Source organism: Canis lupus, chromosome 25, assembly GCF_003254725.2.
Source record: "Canis lupus dingo isolate Sandy chromosome 25, ASM325472v2, whole genome shotgun sequence".
NCBI lineage: Eukaryota > Metazoa > Chordata > Mammalia > Carnivora > Canidae > Canis > Canis lupus.
The window spans coordinates 15,264,282-15,284,087 of record NC_064267.1 but is presented as its reverse complement, the minus strand read 5'-3'; the positions used below and the strand labels follow the sequence as shown (position 1 = coordinate 15,284,087).

At 37.7% G+C, this 19,806-nt stretch overlaps 1 protein-coding gene across 3 annotated transcripts in view; it reads right to left on the bottom strand.

The window, feature by feature from the left end:
* Positions 1-1,383: 1,383 nt before the first annotated feature.
* Positions 1,384-19,806, bottom strand: part of SACS (sacsin molecular chaperone) — an 89,852-nt gene continuing 71,429 nt past the window's right edge. For 2 of the 3 annotated variants that reach the window (XM_025462709.3, XM_025462712.3), the window contains 2 exons: positions 18,284-18,310; positions 1,384-14,273 (listed from right to left, as the gene is read on the bottom strand). In XM_025462709.3, coding sequence (XP_025318494.1) covers positions 2,716-14,273; positions 18,284-18,310 — 11,585 coding nt within the window. In that variant the 3' untranslated portion in view covers positions 1,384-2,715. The remainder of the gene's footprint in view (positions 14,274-18,283; positions 18,311-19,806) is intronic. The other variant, XM_025462713.3, reaches the window with a different exon arrangement.

Sequence of the window (19,806 nt, the reverse complement as noted above, 5' to 3'; positions counted from 1 at the left end):
CCACACCTGCACATCAGGCCCATGACGTCTTCTCTTTATTAAGCGCTAATGGAACACTTTGCCGATGTCATCCTGCGGCTCTCGGCACTGCCTGGCCTCCCACTCCCCGTTGCTTTTTAAACTATCTGGGCTGCACAGGTTCTTGCTGAGTGTCCTTGTGGAGGCTGAGAACAGTTCTGCCAACCTGTGGGGGGAGGCTTCTGTCCCTTGCTCACCAGGCAGCACAGCACCTGCTCCTGACTGCAGGAAGGCCTGTCCCAAATCCTTGCTAGACTGTGTGCTACTCAGAGCAGCTTCTCCACACATGCACCAAGTTTCCATTTTCCTTTTAATAAGAAAAGCAGAAAGGGAAAGCATAAACAAATAAAATACAAAATTAGTTCATGTCAGAAATTCCTTACCCTGAATTTCAAAATCTAGAAAGCTCCAAAAATATGAACATCTTCCAAATACGTCTGCAGCAAACTACTGGTGGTGAGATCTGACCTGAATTTAGGTGAGGTTACATATTAAGCTTAGGTATTCAAGTCAGTGCAAGTATTCACAGGCTTCACTGCAGAAATATTAATGTGTTTAGGAGTGCTACCAACCCTCATGGGAATGTTTGTATTAACCTGCTAAAATCCAAATTCTGAAATACATCTAGATCCAAGGGTTGTATATCAAGGACTGTGAACCTGTATTTTTTTTTTTTTACAAGTATAGAAAACAAAACAAAACAAAAACCAACAACTCCAACTAGCTCAACTAGCACAACGGCCAAAGTTTTCTGTATAAAGTTTAATATCAAAAAACAAAATATATTCCAAGTGCTGAATCTGCGTTTCAAGGTAGCAAGCACTTCTGAAGATGTCCCAGAAACCTGAAGACCCAGAATTTGGTTAAGCACCAGAACAGAAACTCTAGCCCTGGTCTGCCTAGCTTTGAAAACCTATGCGTCAGGTATAAAGATGAACATCTTCTGTTTAGGGCTCAAGAGTAAATTAGCCCCAGACGTGCAGCCCCCTCCTGAGGTAAGGTAAATATCAAGTCAGCCTCTACCTATGGAAGAGCCACAATACCTAATGTACCTGCAGCCAAATACGTCTATATATGTGTGTGTACATATATATGCATATCTATCTATATATCTATATATATACACTGTACCATATATCAGCTAATTGTATTCCATAAAAAGGAAAAATAAAAGTATTAACTAAACCAATGAGCACCTAATAAACACAGTATACATCAAGTACTTCATATTCAGTCATTAAACAAAGAACATACTAAAATTCCAGTATAAAAATAAAAAATTCTAAATACTGCCAATAAGTATACCTCAAAACATTATAAAGGAAGATACTAAGTTTGATTTTCAGGAAATACCAGTTACGATAATTTCATATGTACATCTGCTTTATTAAAAGTATGGCACTTAATATAACAGCAGAAATAATTACATAGCTTCACATCCAGAAGCAATACAATAATGGAGGCACAAACATTCCTTATTACCATAAAAGTAAAAAAGTTTTAGTATGTTCCATAAGCCCTTAATTGCATAAAATATTATATCTAGCATCATTTACAGCCAGCACGCTTATATAATAAAACTAATTATCATTACCTTTTTTTTTTACATTCTGCAAAAGAACTATGCCGAAATAAGTACAGTATAGGAGGACACTCAAACAGGATGAAAATCAATTGTCAGTTCTGAATCATTCATGGGGAAAATGCAAGCTGATGATTCCTCTTTTATAAACTACTAGATATTGTCACAATGGTTTTACACTTTTTAAATGTTTTCAAAGTAAAATCCAAAAAATTCCACTAAGTGCCATGTTGAAAGAAGATATTTTTTTTAACTGCAGCACCTTTAGACAACAAAAGATTGCATCCCGTTCAATCACGCCATATAAATTATATTTTTGGAAAATATGTACAAACAAACAGAAAGCAAATGTTCTAACAGTTGACAAATGTTTTGGTAAGCAGTTCTTGGACGCAATATCAACATCTGGTGATAAGAACTGCCACCATGTTGAGTTTTCCATACGTTACCTTCATGAAAAAGGAAGCCTGTAAACATAAGGTGTAGAAAACCATTTAAAATAAAGATGTAAAGTGCACTCAGTGCACCCTAAGAAGTACTATCTGCATACTCTTAATCAAGTAATATTCAGGATTAAAATATTGTACCATTTTTTAAATGTACTGAGTATATAAGATGTAAAATTGCAACAAATTCATAATCAGAGCCAGCTGATAATAATGCATCCAAAAGAGGATCCGATTAAAGAAGTGATCAAAGACTTAATTCCCCTTATTTGTTTAAACCAATGATATGTCCAGTGTTTCATGAGCTCCTTCAAAAACACCATGTTAAAAACAGAAAAGTAACTCCATCCTCATCACAGACATACACAGACTCTTACCCAACAAACCGCTAAGCTTTGGTTACATAAAGTGCAGCTCAGTAATGTGCCATCCCAGCCATTCAAATACACCTAGCAATTCTGCAGTTGCCATCTTCAAAACTGTTCTCTTTTAGATTCAGTTAAGGGATACTGATGTTTAACAACAACTCCAAAGTTCTTCCCAACGATCTGCAATGTGCTTTGCAATTCTTAAATAACTGGCAATGAAGCATAAGGAAGTTCAGCAATTCATATTTGTGCTACAACACAGTCCAGGTCTAGCTCTGCTTTTTTTTTTTTTAAAATACCTTCACACTTTTTGTTGTATAAAATTTTCAAGTTTTATGATGATACAGGCTGTACATTCCATCACCCTCATGGCAACCTCAGAGGTGAACCTGTCATTTGGGATCTGTGGGAAAGGAAGTAAGTCGGGGTATCTTGTTTTTAAACTGTCCACACCATAAGCCTCCAATGTGTGGACATCATTTGTCAATCCTTCAAGTTGTTGACTGTATTCCTCTATTTTTTGTGCAAGTGCAGTTGGCTTTACATCTTTATCGGACTTCCCTCTCACAGCATAGTCAGCGGCGATCAAAGCTAGTTTGGTAGAGAGGTGACACTTAAAGCACACCCACTCATTGGCATTTTTATGAAGGTCATTCCTGGCAGCTGAAAAATTCGCTCTAGCTTGTCTTAACCATCTCCGTGCTTCAACTGGATTACCAACTGACTTAAAAGTGGGAGGAACAAAGAACCTTTGAGAGTAGGTCTGTCCAGCTGCAGGTGTGCTTTTTTCTTTATTCTGTTGTTGCCTTTCAGATTTGTGGCTCGTCGCCTCTTGATTCCATGAAGTATAAAATCTTTGAAATGAGTACTTGTCTGACTGAAATCGGGATGCTGAGGTTGAAAATGTCCGCCTCGAGGCTCTGTCTGCATTCTGATCTAGAAAAGCCTGTTTCTCTAGCCTGTTGATTTCATTCTGCAAGTGTTTAAACACTTCATTGGCAATGTCATGATTCTCTGGATTTTTGTCAGGGTGCCATTTCAAATACAACCGCCTAATAATCTTTTTTCTTTCAGATTCTGGAAGTTTCCAAGCTTGCTCCACCACTGATGTGACTTCTTTTAAGATTTCTGGTAAAGAATTCACCTTGAGCTTTTTAGGGGAATGATGTTTTGAAGACGAGGTCTTCTGGCTCTCTCTACCGGAGAAAAGAGGAGGAATGCTTCGTAGACCAGGGGCTAGGAACTCAGTAGGGCTGGTTGGTGTAGAAGGGGCACTATCTCTGCTTTGAGAGCTTTCCTCAGGCCTTGAAAACTTATACAGATCGAGTGAGCTAACTATTTTATATTCACTATACCCAATATCAATCTGATATATCTTTCCCAGAAAACTAGAATTATCAGCATCTTCTCTTTCAACTTCTTGTACAATAATTGCATATGTATAGGTTGGCTGGTATGATCCATAGATATCACCACCTTCAGCATCAACAAGGTACCCAACATACTCTCCTGGGTAAAAAACATTCATTGGATCCATAAGCAGAGTATAATGGATTTCGGCAGGTATTGGGGTACCAGGCATTGGAAGTTCCAGTTTTGATGGTTCTGAAGAGTCATATTTTACTCCTAAACTATCAAGCTTCTCACTGATCCTGTAAATATCATTGCATCCTAGCATAGCAATTAAATATGAAGTGTCAGAAATCAAATTGTCCGTTGCTGATTTCAGTGTCATTGCCAATGCTAACAAAAAATTAATGTCCTTACTGTCTGAGTGCTGTATGTACAGCAGAATGACTGCATTACCAAATCTCTTCAGAAAAGCAAAAGTTTCACTTCTACTGTGGGGAATAGGATTAAAACCTTTAACTCTTAATGTTGTTTGAAGCTTTTCAAAACAGGACACTTTCAATCCTTCTCTTAGGGCTTTGCAAAGTCTTATGGCTTTTTCTTCATTGGCCAGGAAAGCATTATCATTTTCATGCTTCATAATTCTAATTAGTCCTGTGATGAACTGTTCAGAAGACAAGAGTAACTGCAATCTGCCCTGAAGAGAACACAATGCTCCAAACTGACATACTTTGGGAGTCTCTTCATCTAACTGCTCTTCAAGTATACTGCTCAGTAAACGAGGTCTAAGTTTTTGAGGAAAGAGCATTATCAATTTAGTATGAAAGCCATGGTCCTTCCCCAAGTAGCACTGGCTAAGATCAACCAACATCTGCACACCAATATTCCCCTGGATTCTACTTTTGTAATGCGGTGCATCATCAAAAACTAAGATGCTCGACTTTACTAGTCTGCCATCCTGGCTTGGAAGATAAAGTGCGAGGTCTCGTACATTCTCCAGATCACTCCTCACCTTGACTGAATCATTCTGCAGACTCTTAAATAAGCCAGAAACTACTCTCTTAACTGTGCGCATTTCATTAGGATCTAACTGTTTTCCTTCAGAATTTTTGAATATGCGGCTCAAAACTTCAACATACTGCTTTGTTGAAATAATATCTTCAGTACCCAGATGTTTGAACAACTGGTGAAATGTGCCCAGTTCTAAAGGTAGCTTATATAAGTAAGGTTTAAAATCAGATTCATATTCTAGATTTATCACTACCTCCTCAGGCTTCAGGAGTTTCCAACCATCTTCTACCATCACGAAAGCCACCCCACGCAGCTGAAACCGAAACTCCCTTTTTTCTGCACTGAGAAATTCATATATGCTCCTTAAGACCTTTGCTCTGGTTTTTACCATCTCTTCATCCAAAGTGGTTATGTTGCATATGTTTCTGCAGTTATTAATGACCTTATCGAGAGGAGGATCCAGGTTCACATTAAGCATACTTAAAACTTGCTCAAGCTGTTCCTGTGGACCAAGGTCACTACCTTCTTGTTCTCTGATGCTCAAGGGTGTGGCTTTCTCTGGAAGAATAGGGCAGGATGTCCATAAGAGTTGGAGCACATCACACTGCTTGAATTTGGGGTTTACTTGTGCTCCATTGAACTTTATGAGAGGAAGTGTTCCATTGACCTCTTGGTATTGAGGATGAAACCTAATGAATTCAGCAGGGGCCCGCTCAGGACACAAGAATGGTATTAAAGAAAGTTCTTTCAGAAAATTTCCAGATAACAAATCCATTCGTTCTTGGAATATATGATGGAGGAGAATATCAACCGTATTTTGCAATGTTTCCTTAGACCAGTTTTCTGTATTAGCTCTCACACTGATTTCCTTAGCAAACTGTAGCAACTGCTGCTGAGAAAGTATGTATTTCAGGCCGATGTTTCGTAAGAATTCCACCCAGGAGGTCATGAATGTGGCTTGATTTTTGGGCTTTATAAGTTGTTCCAATTTTTTAAAGAAGTCCTTAGGAATAAACAGCTTTTCAGGAAGCATAACTTCAAAAACTCTCACTGTTCTATCATAGAAATGTTTTGCTTGCTTTAGTCGACTGTTGGCATCATGGATTATCAGTAAACTTTCCAGTTTTTCAAAAAGTTGTTCCTTGATTTCTGACAATTCCTCAATGCTTGATAATCTATTCTTAAGATAGATTAAATGCTCTAATTTTGCATCATAAGAGAGATTTTCAATTTTTGGTAAAAGGTGTTTCAAATATACCTCAAGATCATCTACAGGTACACAGCCAAGCACCTCATATAGTTCTTTTAGGTGTATTTTTTCTTCAAGAAATGCAGACAATGACGATTGTGTCCATTTTTCCACTTCAGCTGAAGGGATACTTTTTGTGAGTACATAGCACGTTCCAAATTTTGCGATGCTCATGTAGCGACCACTGATGGATTTGTAGCATGGAAGTGATTTCAAAATTTTTATGTCATCTTGGGACATCAAGTGACTCAAATTGCAGTTGAAATACATCAAAAGTGCTTCAAAGTCATTTTCTACTAATTTTTCAGCCCTAAATGTTGAAGTTTGAACCATATAATGTACAGCCTTTAAAATGCTTGTGGGGCTCTCTATGTTTGCCGTGTGACATGACAACAGAGGAACAAATGCACTGTCTTTGGAGCAGATTTTGTTCAATGCAAGTTGAATGCAGCCAGCTTTCATTAGAGCATGAAAAACTTTATCACTCTGGGCATTTGGAAAAACTGCAATGTGCATGAGACTCAAAGGAAGCAGAACATCACCTTCAGGAACTACAAGCTGATTGGCTGAAACGGTAAACTTTGTTCCTGGAAGCAATGCCCAGTCCTTTAGGGTTTCAACGACAATGTCAAATATTGGTTGTGTTTCCTCCTGATCTTCTTTCACATTTACAGACTCGCTAATAAAATGCCATGCATTCTTAAGCCAAGACTCACTTGCAAAATTGTCCTTCCACTTTGTACAATTTTTGGTCTTGTATTCACGAGGCAACACAGAGGATAACAGATCAGCAAAGCTAGAAATGTCAAACACTTTTGCAACCTTACAGTTCAATAAAATATTACTGTATTTCAAATATAATGTATTCATGAACAAGTCTTTGCGAGATGGAATCAATTCATGGTATGTTGTCAGAAACTTGGGTCGTTTTGCATCAAATGTCTGCAAAACGCTGTCCAGCGTAATGAGAAGGGGCAGTCCTTCCACTTCAATTTCATTTTCTTCTGCATCCTTAAAACAATAATCCACTAGAAGTTTTAAACTATGAAAAAGCTTTAGGTTAGTCTGCTGGAGACGGCAAGGCAGCTTCCCAATATGGCAGTTAGTGTCAGGAGATGAAAATGTCATTAAAAAGGACCTAACATCAGCAGGAGTGACATAACTGACAGGAATATCTGCATCTATAAGACAGTGGTATAGATTCGCAGTTTCATCACAGTTATAGACCAAGTTGAAACCAATTTCTAAAAGCAAATGTTTCAGTCTGTAGACATTCTCTGCTACTGTCTTGCGGGTTGTAATGTTATAGTCTGCATTTTTAAGGTGCTGTAATTCATCCTGCAGTAAGTTGTCAAAAAACGGTCTGGTTTTATTGGAAGTAGACATATTAATCCAAGTAATTATAACTGCAGAGTGTAAATCAGAGCCGTCAATATTGGGAGCCCGTACAACAGGCAGAAGACGTTTCATGTCTTCATGAATGCAACTGTAAAGGGCTTTCACCAGACAATATAAATCTGGTTGTAGGTCAAGCCTGTTAACTGGGAAAAATGATAAAAACTTCTTTAAAGTATCTTTTACTACATGAATAGGCGTGTTCTGTAAAACTGATAATGTTGGGTCAGAACCAGGAAAATAGCGCTTTTTCAGCTGGATTAGTAATTCAACATATGCAGGCGCTATTAATGCTGTCATTAAACTGTTATTCCAGTCACTACGAACACCAACTCCATTATCATCCCGCCACAGATTTCTTCTGGCTGAATCTAGAGCAAAGTGGCCATTCACATGAAATGGTAATCCCGTCTCTAAAGAGAGGGGCAAGAAACAGAAGGCCCTGTGGGGCTTTTTATAGTTGTGAGTAATGCAAGCAGCTACTCCCCCACGTGGAAACAGAGTGATATCTTGATTCTTGTGAGCTGATATAACACTCTTAGACACTTTTTCCATACTTGAAAAACCTGACCTATTACAGATTAGCCATGTTGTAAGATTTCCTTCGGAGTCTTCTGTATCCATAGTATAGGTTATCTGTTGAACTGGTATGTCTTTGAGCTGTCTCTTTTTAGTAACACTATCGATTACAGATGCATGAAACTGCTTCCTTTTCAATCTGTCCCCATCCGTGATTTTGCCCTTTACAGAATACAGCACATTCAGAGCTCCAGTCCCTTTATCTATTTCACAAATAGAAATCTTTTCCATGTGATTAAGAAACATTAAAAGTTCTGCCCCATCTGACCGCAATTTGTCCAAAAGATTCTGGACCATTCTGTCTGATGATGGAACTGAAGAAATTTCTGAAACTTTTGCCATTTCTGCATTACGAAGAGGAAATCTAAACATTGTACAATTGTCCAATTTAAAGTGGGTTCCCAAATAAAGATCCAGAACATCTGAGAACTGTGTCCTAAAATCTGCATCCAAATCTCTAAACATGCGTCCAGGACTAACAGATGTGGCTCCTGGTGCATATCTGGCATGAGGATCAAAAATACATAAGATGTCATTGCCAGAAATAAAAGAAGGGCAGTCTGTAATATGATACACAGAATTGAATCCTATTCCATACTGTCCAGTTTTACAAGGATTTCCTTCTTTGGTGCCTTTTCCAAGATTCTGAATTCCTCTGACATCATCTTCTGTAAAAGGTTGGTTATTGTACACACAAAGTGCTGGCCCTTGCAGTGGAGCCCACTTATCATCAAATATTCTATCAACTGGATGCTGTCTAGGATCAAACACAAAACAGATTTCTGTGGCCTTTGCATCATCAGCATTTTGAAGAAGCTCCTTCAACATTTCCTTTTCTGAAGGATAGGCATTAAGGATACTCTTAATTCTGCTGGTCAATTTTTCTTTCTGCCCAAATTCCGTGCCAAGTGTTGTAAAACAGATGTTGGATGCATACCTCTCTAAGGCTTTATGTCGCTTTGGGACTGCTCCTAGTTTTACAGCTACTTCCCTGGGTATATCAGCATGACAGTATTTTACAGTGGTGTCCTTTACTTTAATCCAGGGGCAGTCATTGTAGCATAAAGATTTAGCAGGGAGAAGCTTGAGATTAGTATCTGGCAGTAATATTTTGCCATAATTTTTCTCACAAAATTCTTGTTTCTTTTCTCTAATAAGACTCCATATTCCCTCACTAATTATTCGCCGGCAAAGCTGAAAATTCTCTTCTGTTATTTGCTTTGTTCCTTTCTCTTGATCAATAGATTCCAAAACAAGAGCAAAATCTTCAACAGTAAATGACTGCCTCACACCCACACTTTCAAAAAGTTCACGAAAATTATTTTTGTACTTATTAGGCAGCTGATAAAGGTATGGTGCTGCTTCAAAATTCAAATGAAAAGAAACTTTTTCTGAGTCAACATATGCATTCTCAACTAGAATGAAGCTAAAGGGTTTTAATTTTTCAATAATCGATATCTTAATCATTTCATTTTGCATCATTGCATCATGAAGGTATTTGTAGCAAGCATTGGTGATGTTCTCCTGGTACAATGTAACCCCATCATCAACTGATTTTGCAACTTCTTTCAATTGGTTCACAACCAGATCAACTGTTGGCTTCCTTAGTAATCCCAAAAACTCCTTCACAGCCAATGACACTGAACCACATCCTCTGAAGGAATGTGAGTTTTCATTTAGAATTGGTTGCAAGAGACAAACTATATCCTGATGCTCGGCTGTATAAAGGTCAATTGCTGCAAACATGGTTTCAGGCTTAAAACTGTTACCTTTCCAGTCCAAAGAAAATCCTGCCGGCTTTGTGAGAAATGGAAGGAAGGGGATTGTTTGATATCTTGCAGCAAAATCCTTTGCTCTAGGATCCCTTATTTTTAGTTTTTCATCAATGAGGCTTAACAGGATACTACTTCTTAGACAAGCAGCAGCATGATCACTTTTATTAATTTCAGCCACGGACTGTGCCCGTTCCAGCATGTCATCCCATAAAATGTCATCTTTTGCCATACCTAACTGAACCAGCTTAATCAAAATAATAGGATTAAGATAATCCTGAGTAGAACCATAAGGAAACCGCCCATCTTTAATATCAAATAACTTTGCAACTCGTCCTTCAGGGTGTATTAATCTTGATGGTAAAACCAAAGGATGCCCCTCCAAAGAGCAAGGAATACATGGTGTAACACGAAGAATTCCTGAGAACTCATCAATTTTTTCATTTAGAACAAAATTCATTAAAGGATCTCTGAGCTCTGCTTCGATTTCTTGAATATTTGGGAAAAACACTTCATAGAAAAATTGTTTCTCTGAAAATGTATTTTCAAGCAGTATCTGTTTACAGCCAGCTTCTTCAAATCCTGATTTTACTGAAGAAGGAAGTTCAACAGCACAAAGGTTTTTTGACCCGGTCTTCTTGAGGTATTTCAAAAATATCTTGAAGGCTGCTGGACCAACATCTTTTCTTTTAAGTATTGAGTCATCTAGAAATCTCACATTCTTCATGGAAACCCACATGGATCCATCAGAGAAGACTCTGGTCAATTCTTTCCCTTTTCCATGAGCTATATCTTCATAAAATCCTTGGCAAATTACAGAAAAATCATCATGGACTAATTCAGGATCAGGCCACACTGAGTAGTAAGTATAGTCCATTAGCTCCCCATTTGTGGCCAGGTCACGGAGGACACTGAGTGCCTCCAAGTAAGCTTTCACAATAACGTGCCTCATGAAGGTGGTATTCCATCGTCCTTTTGTGTCCGTCTTCCAGATTTCTTTTCTATTTGAAGTAACAGCAAAACACCCATTGATGTGAACTGGCAATCCTGTTTTTATTCGTAAGGGTAAATAGCAAAATACTTCTCCCACATGTGGTTTTACAGCCCACTTCTGATCCTGGATTTCAGACAGCAGAACTCCCACTGCCCCACAAGGAACCAGCCCTAGTCTTCGTCCATTTTCATTCAGGGAAAACTTCAGAGCCTCTCCTGTATCCATGCAGGTACATATAAGCCATGTGGTACACTCTACTGTTTTTTGTGGCAACTCATCTGATGGCTTTTTCGATTGGCCAGACTTAGCCATTTCAAAGAGGGCAGTTAGGTCATCCTCTGGACCTCTGAAAAGTGGTGACTGTAAATCAGCAATCCTTCTGAACACATGGTGAAATTCTTCAACGGTGATCTGAAGAATGCAAGATGACTTTGGCGCATCCGCAGGAAGCTTTTTATTACTACTGCTGCAAGTCTTCATGAGCCTAGCAGCTTCTTTTAAAACACTTAAGACAGGAGCACTCAATGCTTTGGAAGGACAGGGTTTTTTTTTAATTATTACTGTATCTTGTGCCAAGCTGGGGTTGGTTTCCTCAATTTTCAAGTACTTCAAATACATTGAGGTCACACTCTGAGTGAAAATGATAAGCCTGTGTCCACAGAGACTAAATTCATCCACAAGAGAGTAAATATCTGCTGTATTATAGCAGGTACTACTAACTTCACTCACTTTTGCTTCCTGTTGCGTTCTAAAGGACAGTCGGAAAAGAGTTCCACTGTAGCTGTAAGGTGCTTCTACAGTCAAAGGTAACTGACAGCCAAAAACATCTATGAATGGTTTGAACTGATTAGGAAATTTCCTGAGTCTTTTTTGTTGTTTACTCCAGTTAATTTTGATCCCAGGATTAGATTTGTCTTTAATGTGTTTACTAATATGGTTTATGTTTGGATCGAACATTATCATGAATTCTCGACTCATAATGATGGGAATGTCGGTGATATGGTACACAGAATTAAATCCAAGACCAAATTTTCCAACTTTGTCAACCTCTTCCCTCTTTAAAGATTCTCCTAACCTGGTGATGTTCACAAAATCTGAATCTGAGAACTGAGAATTATTGAATGACCACAGAGCAGGTCCATGGCAAGCTGCCATGCCTGGGTCCAGCAGATTCTCTCGAATGTCCATATTTCTTCGCATATCAATCATGAAACTGCATTCGGTTGCATTTGCATCATCAGCGTTTTGAAGTAGCTCTTTGAAAATATCGGACACTGAAGGATATTCTTCCAGAATATTTTTAATTCTTACAGTAAGTGGTTCCCTCTGACCTGACTGCTCAAATCCCATGTTTTCAGGATTGATCAGTCTTGTGCTAAGGCATGGAACTTTCAGCCATTCTGCGGTTTTCATGGGTATGTCCTCGTGCACCAGAATGATTGGTTCCACTGAATCTTCCAGTAAGTCATTGAGGTCATCAACTTTGATGTCACAGTAACAGCACTCATGTATTGGCTTCATGATAAGTTTGGAAGGATTTTTGCTATGATGTATAGGAACGGGCGTGTTGGGGCTTGCTGGAATCTGATTGCTGTATAGCCATCTGATGATATTCAACATAAGATGAAGATTTTGTTTGCTTTCTTGATCACTGAGATCTTGGTCACTTTTGAGATACACCTTCTGAATGACCATGGAAATATGATCTGATGTCAACTCCTCTATTGAACCACAGACCTTAAACAGTTGATGGAATTTTGCCATGGTTTTAGGGACACTATGCAAATATGGCTGAAGGTCAAGATCATGAAATGGTTTTATCACAGCTTGGGCAAGGGGACAAAATTTTTTGCCAGTCCAAACCCATGGAAATTTTAAGGCTCTGAAAGCATCCTTTCCTTCATTCAAATGATCATGCATGAATCCATAAATTTCAAGCAAAATATGCTGAAATTGATAGTAGTCTTCATCACTAAAGGTTTTTGAAGTATACCAATCAACAACAATTTTAAAGTGTTTTAAGACAGCACTGATGCTAGGTTTGGTGAAGATCCCTAAAGCCTTCTCCAAGTTAATATGAACACTCTCAACAAGAGGAAGTGACGAGCCGACCAGAATTGCATGGGCTCCGTCACACATATCTGGTGGCGCACAAAGGTTACAGACGTCTCCCTTCCAGACTAAAGAGCCTGGATAGTTTGGTGGCCTTTCTTTGCAAGCTGGAACCCATTTTATTTTCTTCAGAGTCATCTTTCCTTCAGATGACTGCAACAGCATATGATTCTTGTTTAAAACCATTAAGAGTGTTTTGGCTTTCTTTAGAAGAATGTCCTGGTTTGGGCAAGAACTGACCTGTAAGTCTTCAATTTTTTTTGCTACTTGCACAACATCATTCTCTTTGAGACTGGCTTCGTTTTTTAAACCAATCTGTCTTAAAGAGTGAAGAATATCTGGTGAGGTAAAAACTGAAGGGGGGAAACAAGTTTCCTCTTCATTGTAAAAAAGGTCCTTTAGTACTTCTATATCAGGATCAAAAAGTTCACCAGCTGACACCATCTGTTCCTGTGATATCTGAATGAATTTTAATGGCATTAACCAGTCCAGCACATTTGGGTTCTCATTTTTAAGAGAGGACAGATTCTCAAGGATCCATAACATAAGGTGTGTTACCTCATCGTGTGAATAGAATGCATTTTCAATATCTCTTAAAATGAGCTTTATGCAATGAGTGGTCTTTAACTTCTCTATTTTCAACATGTTTGCCAAGCGAATAGTAGCTTCATCACTACTATCTATTACTGAAATAGAGAGTCGCAGATCTGGTGCAAGTTTGGCAGTATGGTGCAAGACCTTACAACCTTTTAGTTTCGTGTAAGAGGAAATGCCCTGATCAGATAAATGGTTAATGCGCTTGAATATTGGCAATTCCTGAATTATTCTTTTCTCCTTTTCACTGCTATCAGTTAAACTAGCTAAAAACTTCCTCAGGGCATCTTTGTGTGTGGGAAGGAGCGAAGCTATCTGATTGCACAATTTCTGCAGTGGCATCTTCTCCATTATCTGCAGAACAGCACTTGGTAATGGTGAATGAATGTATTTTTTAATAAGTGGATGCTGTATGGAGGCATCTAATTTTTTAAGGACAATTCCTCCAAGCTTTTGTACAATGTCTGCTAAAAATTCAGGAAGCTGTGCTTCAGATTCATCATCTAAAACGACTAATGATGGAATCCTGAGTCTAATGAGCTCCATACACGTCTGACCTTCTTCTAGTGTAGTTCTGGGGATAAGTGGCATCTCATCAAATAAAGTCAAATCCTCTGAAAAATGTATATAGAGATTCTTCCAAACCATCTTAAGCCATGAAACAGATGGGTGATTTTTGTCTTCATCAAATGGGTACCACTGAACAATCAACTCTCTGCCAGGCCAGAATGTATTCATTACTTCTTTGATAAGACGTGCAAATCGTTCTGGATTTAGAAGCTGCAGCTGAGTACATGGTCTTCCTGTAAATCATATACAGAAATGTTATAAATACATATAACTCTACTGTAACTTAGCTTTCTATTCTTGCAGATTAAGTAGTACTACCAAACCATTTTTAGAAGGTTTTAAGTACACTGTAAAAATTAAAACATTCAGCATACCTTGGCTAAGTAATTTTTAAGTAATGACAGAGAATCTACATATTCATCTATATTTATAATGACCTATGGGAGAAATAATTCTCTTTGGAAAGAGCTTATTTTAAATAAATATATAAAATGCATTTACGTTTATTTTAAAAATTATCCTCTGATATTCTACAAATGGCATCAACATGGGAAGGAATTTTTAGTGGCCATCTGTCCACAAATAAAAAAGCACCAAAGAAAATGTGGATAAAGCTTAAATAAGTGCCATTCTATATAAGGGTAAGGAATGCATCAACAAAACCCAATATGAACTTCCTTTCTTCGTATTTCCAGGATGGAAACATAGCGACATAGGATGAAGAGAGGAGCATAAGACTAGAGTCCCAATCTCTGATGACCAAAACTCTCTGAAGCTGAGGCAGCAAGGAAACTTACCAACTTTCACCCACTAACAAGATATGTAAGGTAAGTGTCACTTAATCTTTGTGGGGCCTGAATTCTCTGGAAAAAGGATGGGGAATGAAGTCCCAAAACTGCTTCATTTACATGCCCAAGTATGGACCATATTCACAACTTTTCCAAAGTAGCTTTTACCTAGCTCCTTATTCCTTATTTATTAGCATGTGCTCTTCAGAGCCCTGGGATTTTGCAGAAATGCCTCAGAGACAAGGAATAGGAGCAGCTAGGCACTTCTGAGAAGGCAGGGCTTGTCCCACCATGCCGCTCCACTTCTAGATGTTTTATAAATGAGGAGACTAAGATTTTGTCTAGGGAAAAAGATTTTTGCTAATTTTTAACTACTGCTACAAAAAATAACATTATTTCTAAGTGCCATTTGTGTTTCAAAGTATTTTAAAAATACCAATAGGAAAAGATTCTTCAATAACACCATATACCAATAGGTATGTGTTAGTCTATATAGAGAAATAAAAAGCATCTCAAATTCAGTAACATTGGATTCAATCTTATTGAATTTGAAGAAAACTAACAATTTCTTTCCTATGTACACAGAATTTCTAGACTCTTAAAAGACTAATTTAAAAAAATTATAAAAGAAGGCACACTTCAAGCCCCTTGAAACTTTTACACATCACTATTTTTTAAACAAGAAAGGACACCCTTATTCCATAGTCTTATGCATCAGAAAGATGACTTTACCTTCTACCAAGAAAACTGATCTTTCATGCTACAATAATACATTTTTAAATTACTGCTACAGAAACTTAAGGGCAAAATTTTACAACTTTTGAAAGATGTCAATACCCAAATTCTGAATATCTTCAGTTTCTACATGTGTGGTTTAGGGTAAATCAAGTAGTAACATTTAAGAAATCATAAAATCTTGTCGGTAGTCTAACTAGTATAGTCTCTTTGACCTCGGAGTTCCATTAAAATATAATTTATTATAATTAAGTTTTAACAATGTTCCATGAAAATGTTTATTGAATTGGAATTAATAGAATATCTAAATCATAAGTAAGGCAAGGGTATTATACCAAAGAGACAAAATAGAGTTAGAAATTAAAAATCTGAACGCTCTGAAAACAAAAATAAAAACATTAAATGTGCACCACACTGTTCTCTATGTTAATAATTGCCACATGACGTGCATTTTGTAGATAATCCTGTCTAGTATCCTAAAAAACATATACCCACCTTCAGGAAAATTATCTAATATTAATGTATAAATAAAATGCCAAGAAAACACCCACACCACATATAACATGCAACTAATACACCAGTCATGCTCAACTGAAAAAACATAAGAGAAAATAAAGGAGAGAGAAAATGAAATTACGACATAATTCTAAAGTACTTAGATGGATTCAATCTGAAGTCCTAATGTCTATTTAGTTTGTATTTAAGCCTTTATAGCTTTTCACCCTAAAGTATAAATGTTAACACAGAAAAAAAATCTTCACCTCTTAGGTTAGAAAGCCATTGATATGGTAAAGCACCTCTAACAATATTGGAAAATAATTTTTGTAGCATTTTAATAAAGGACTGTGTTTTTGTTGGTCTTGCCTTGAAAATCATCAACACCATCAAAAGAGGTCAACTCTACAGTATCGGAAGTGTTCCTGGAGAGAAATGTTTTAGCTAAACTATTACTAAACATAATAAGAGATAATAAGTTATTTCAGAAATAACTCTTTTTGTTGTTGTTTTTAGAAATAACTCTTCTAAGAGTAGTTTTTACTATCAATCTTTTCAAAACAATGACATCAACACACTGAATCGCTCTTCAAAGACTATGCTGTATTTTTTGCTTGTATTTTATTCTCAAGTTTATATTCAGTACTAACTTTGAGATTGATTTTTGACACAGATGAAGATAGGATATTATAGACTACATCAACATTTACTTAACCAAGAAATCTCAGTCTTGAATTTCACTGACTGGGGGCTCATTACACTTGACCAGACTCCTTCAGAGTCATGGCCAGCTGACTCTGGGCATCTGAGGCCATAAGTACAGCAACAGTTCTTTACATTTTTCTTGTACAGAAAGGAGCAGTGGCAGCTTCAATGGGTGATGAGGTCTGACAACACTCTACTAGGTAGAGATATCAAATTTCTCTCTAAATACTTGGGTGACAGGGTGAAAGTCCATTCAATGGTAAGCTACAGATGAGTCAAATCTTCCGAGCAACAGAAAGAAAGATGGGAAAGGAAAGGAACCAAGAGAGGACAGGAAAGTGCGCGTCTGCCCTCCAAGCACTCCATTGGGCGCACTGGGCAGGTCTGGTGGCAGCACTGCAAGTTCTGTGGGCATCCAGCAGAAATATCCACTCTAACGTGGAGCCTGCCAATGTGGTTCAAAAATCCACTGGTGACCAAATTTCTTCTCAAGAAGTCCACAGCGGCATTCTGTCTTCCTACTGTCCCTAGTGTTCATCTAGAAGCGGGGAGGCCACGACAAATGGAGAGGTCACTGCCATTACCCAGAGCACCCCCAGGGCATATGACAACTACGCAGCCTACTTCTACTACTATTTTGTTTCCCTCTTTGATTATGCCTTAGAAGTATAAGCTATACTAAGGTTTAAAAATATACAGTAAGAGTAGCTGTGGACAAGCTGGAAACCAAATTTAATATTAATAGGAATCATCAATATAGCAATGACTTGGTTTCTTGACTAATTTGAGTATAGGTACAGCTTACTTCAAAGCTGATCGACTCCAAAAATAATATTTACCACAAAAACAATTTCTGTAAAGCAAATCTTGCATCCTCTAATTTTCCAAGTGAAACATGAACTAGGGGAAAATAATACCAGCTGAGTCAAAAATTTTTATTAAAAAGAAATCCATAAAAGGACACAGCAGGCACTGTAAGTACAATCAGCCTATTTTTCCTAATGAAGGCTGTGTTAGCCACCTCACTCTCCTCAACGGGCCAAGGAGTGGGCTGTGTTGCCATTCCCAACTTCACCACGTCAGCCCAATGCCACTGTGGATACCACAGGACTTCCTCCCTTCAGGGCCACAGATCGTAGAACTGGTTCCCCTCTATACTTTCTAATCTTGATATTTATGTGTATCTTATAAGAGAGGTGCATTCATTCACACTTTCCCATTAAAACCCGCAGCTTAAAATACAAATTTCAGCATAATTCTTTCAGTTGAGACCAAATGTTTTATGAAATGAATGTTTCCAAGTCACTTAAATATGGTTTTATTGTGGTATGTACAACCACGACCTACATACCTAGATTGGTATAGTTTCCTCTCTCCTTTAATAGTTATCAGCACCAGAAAAAAAAAATTGATAACATAATTTCTAGCTACTTTGGTAAATAAAAAAACAGGATTCAAAGAATCAAATGAACAAAAACATCAGGCTACAAATAAACACAACATTTAGTCAGTTACCATACCTGAATATCCCCAGAGAAGTTGTTGTGCTAGAATATAATTAAATCCAATCTTAGAAAAAGCCAGAATTGTCACAATTTCACATGATGGCTACAGAAATCATTCTACATCTTAAGATAACACTGTCTATGGAATCTTACACATGACTATGTAAAAGAAAAGCCATAAACAGAACTCCAAATAAAGCAAAATATACATTTAAGACTTTAAATGTATTTCAATGCACACTAAATTCAACTATATAAAGGGTGGGAAATCTTCGTTCAGAAAGAAAGCAAAGAAGAAAGGAATATGAACTTGTATGGATAAATTACATTTCCATAGCATAAATAAAGTCATTTAATAAGCTCCCAATGTGCTTTATGTACAGATGAGTATCACGTGATATTTGGATATTTCAGGTAAGAATTAAGAAAGGGAAGGGGCACCTGGGTGGCTAAGTAAATCCAACTCTGGATTTTGGCTCAGGTCACGCTCTCAGGGTCATGAGATTGAGCCCCACCTCAGGCCCCATTCTGGCTGTGGAGCCTGCTTGAGATTTTCTCTCTCCCTCTCTTCGTCCCTCCCCCTCTTAAAAAATAACTAAGAAAGAGAAGACATCTAACTTATAAGGTAAATCACTCCATAAATTGGTAGTACCTCTATAAAGTAAGTATATAATTTTTGGAGTTATCTCCATAAAGTAAATATAATTTTGACTCTATGATTTTAAAAAAAGGGAGGTTTTATCATATATTTCCACAGTTTGCTTATGGTAACCACCAATAATCCAAACTTCAAAGAATTCTCCATGGCCATCGAACACCTCCCTCTGCCCAAAGCAAGCCATTTCTTGGCTCAAGTACATGTCCACGGCTCTGTGAACATTTATGAATTTGGGTAACTTAGGCTACACTTGGCAGCTAACACAGAGACCATGCTCTTACCAAAGGAATTTAAGCTCTTCTAATCTGAACATTCTTCCAATTACTTTAGAGGCATTTTGTCAGTCAGTATTGACTGAGCACTAGAGACAGAGAAATAAACAAGACACATGACCTTAAACTACGTCTCATAGTCTAACAGGCAAGATGGGTATTAGATAAATTATTATAAATGATTAAACAGGTATACAGGTATGGTACAAATGCTACAAGGAGCATAGTGTGCCACAAGGACACACTGGCCATGAATGAGACAGCCGAGCCTGAGGGAGCAAGACTGGGGGAGGGGGTAGAGGAAACCATGTACACCACACCTACGGGAGGAAAAGAACAGCCTGTCCCCCAAATATGAGAAAGATCAATGAAGACAATAAGAGAGAATATTGATAATAATCACAATAATATCAAACACTGATATACCCTTTCCATGTACCAGGCATCTTTATAACACCCAGAAAATGGAGCCACATAATGAAGGGCCTCATATGAAATGTTTAGGATTTGGTCTTTGTTCCAAGGAAAAAGGGGAAGCCTTTGCCAGATTTTCAGGTAAGAAGTGAGAACGTATTTTGGAAAGATAATCATAACCATACTATCACTCT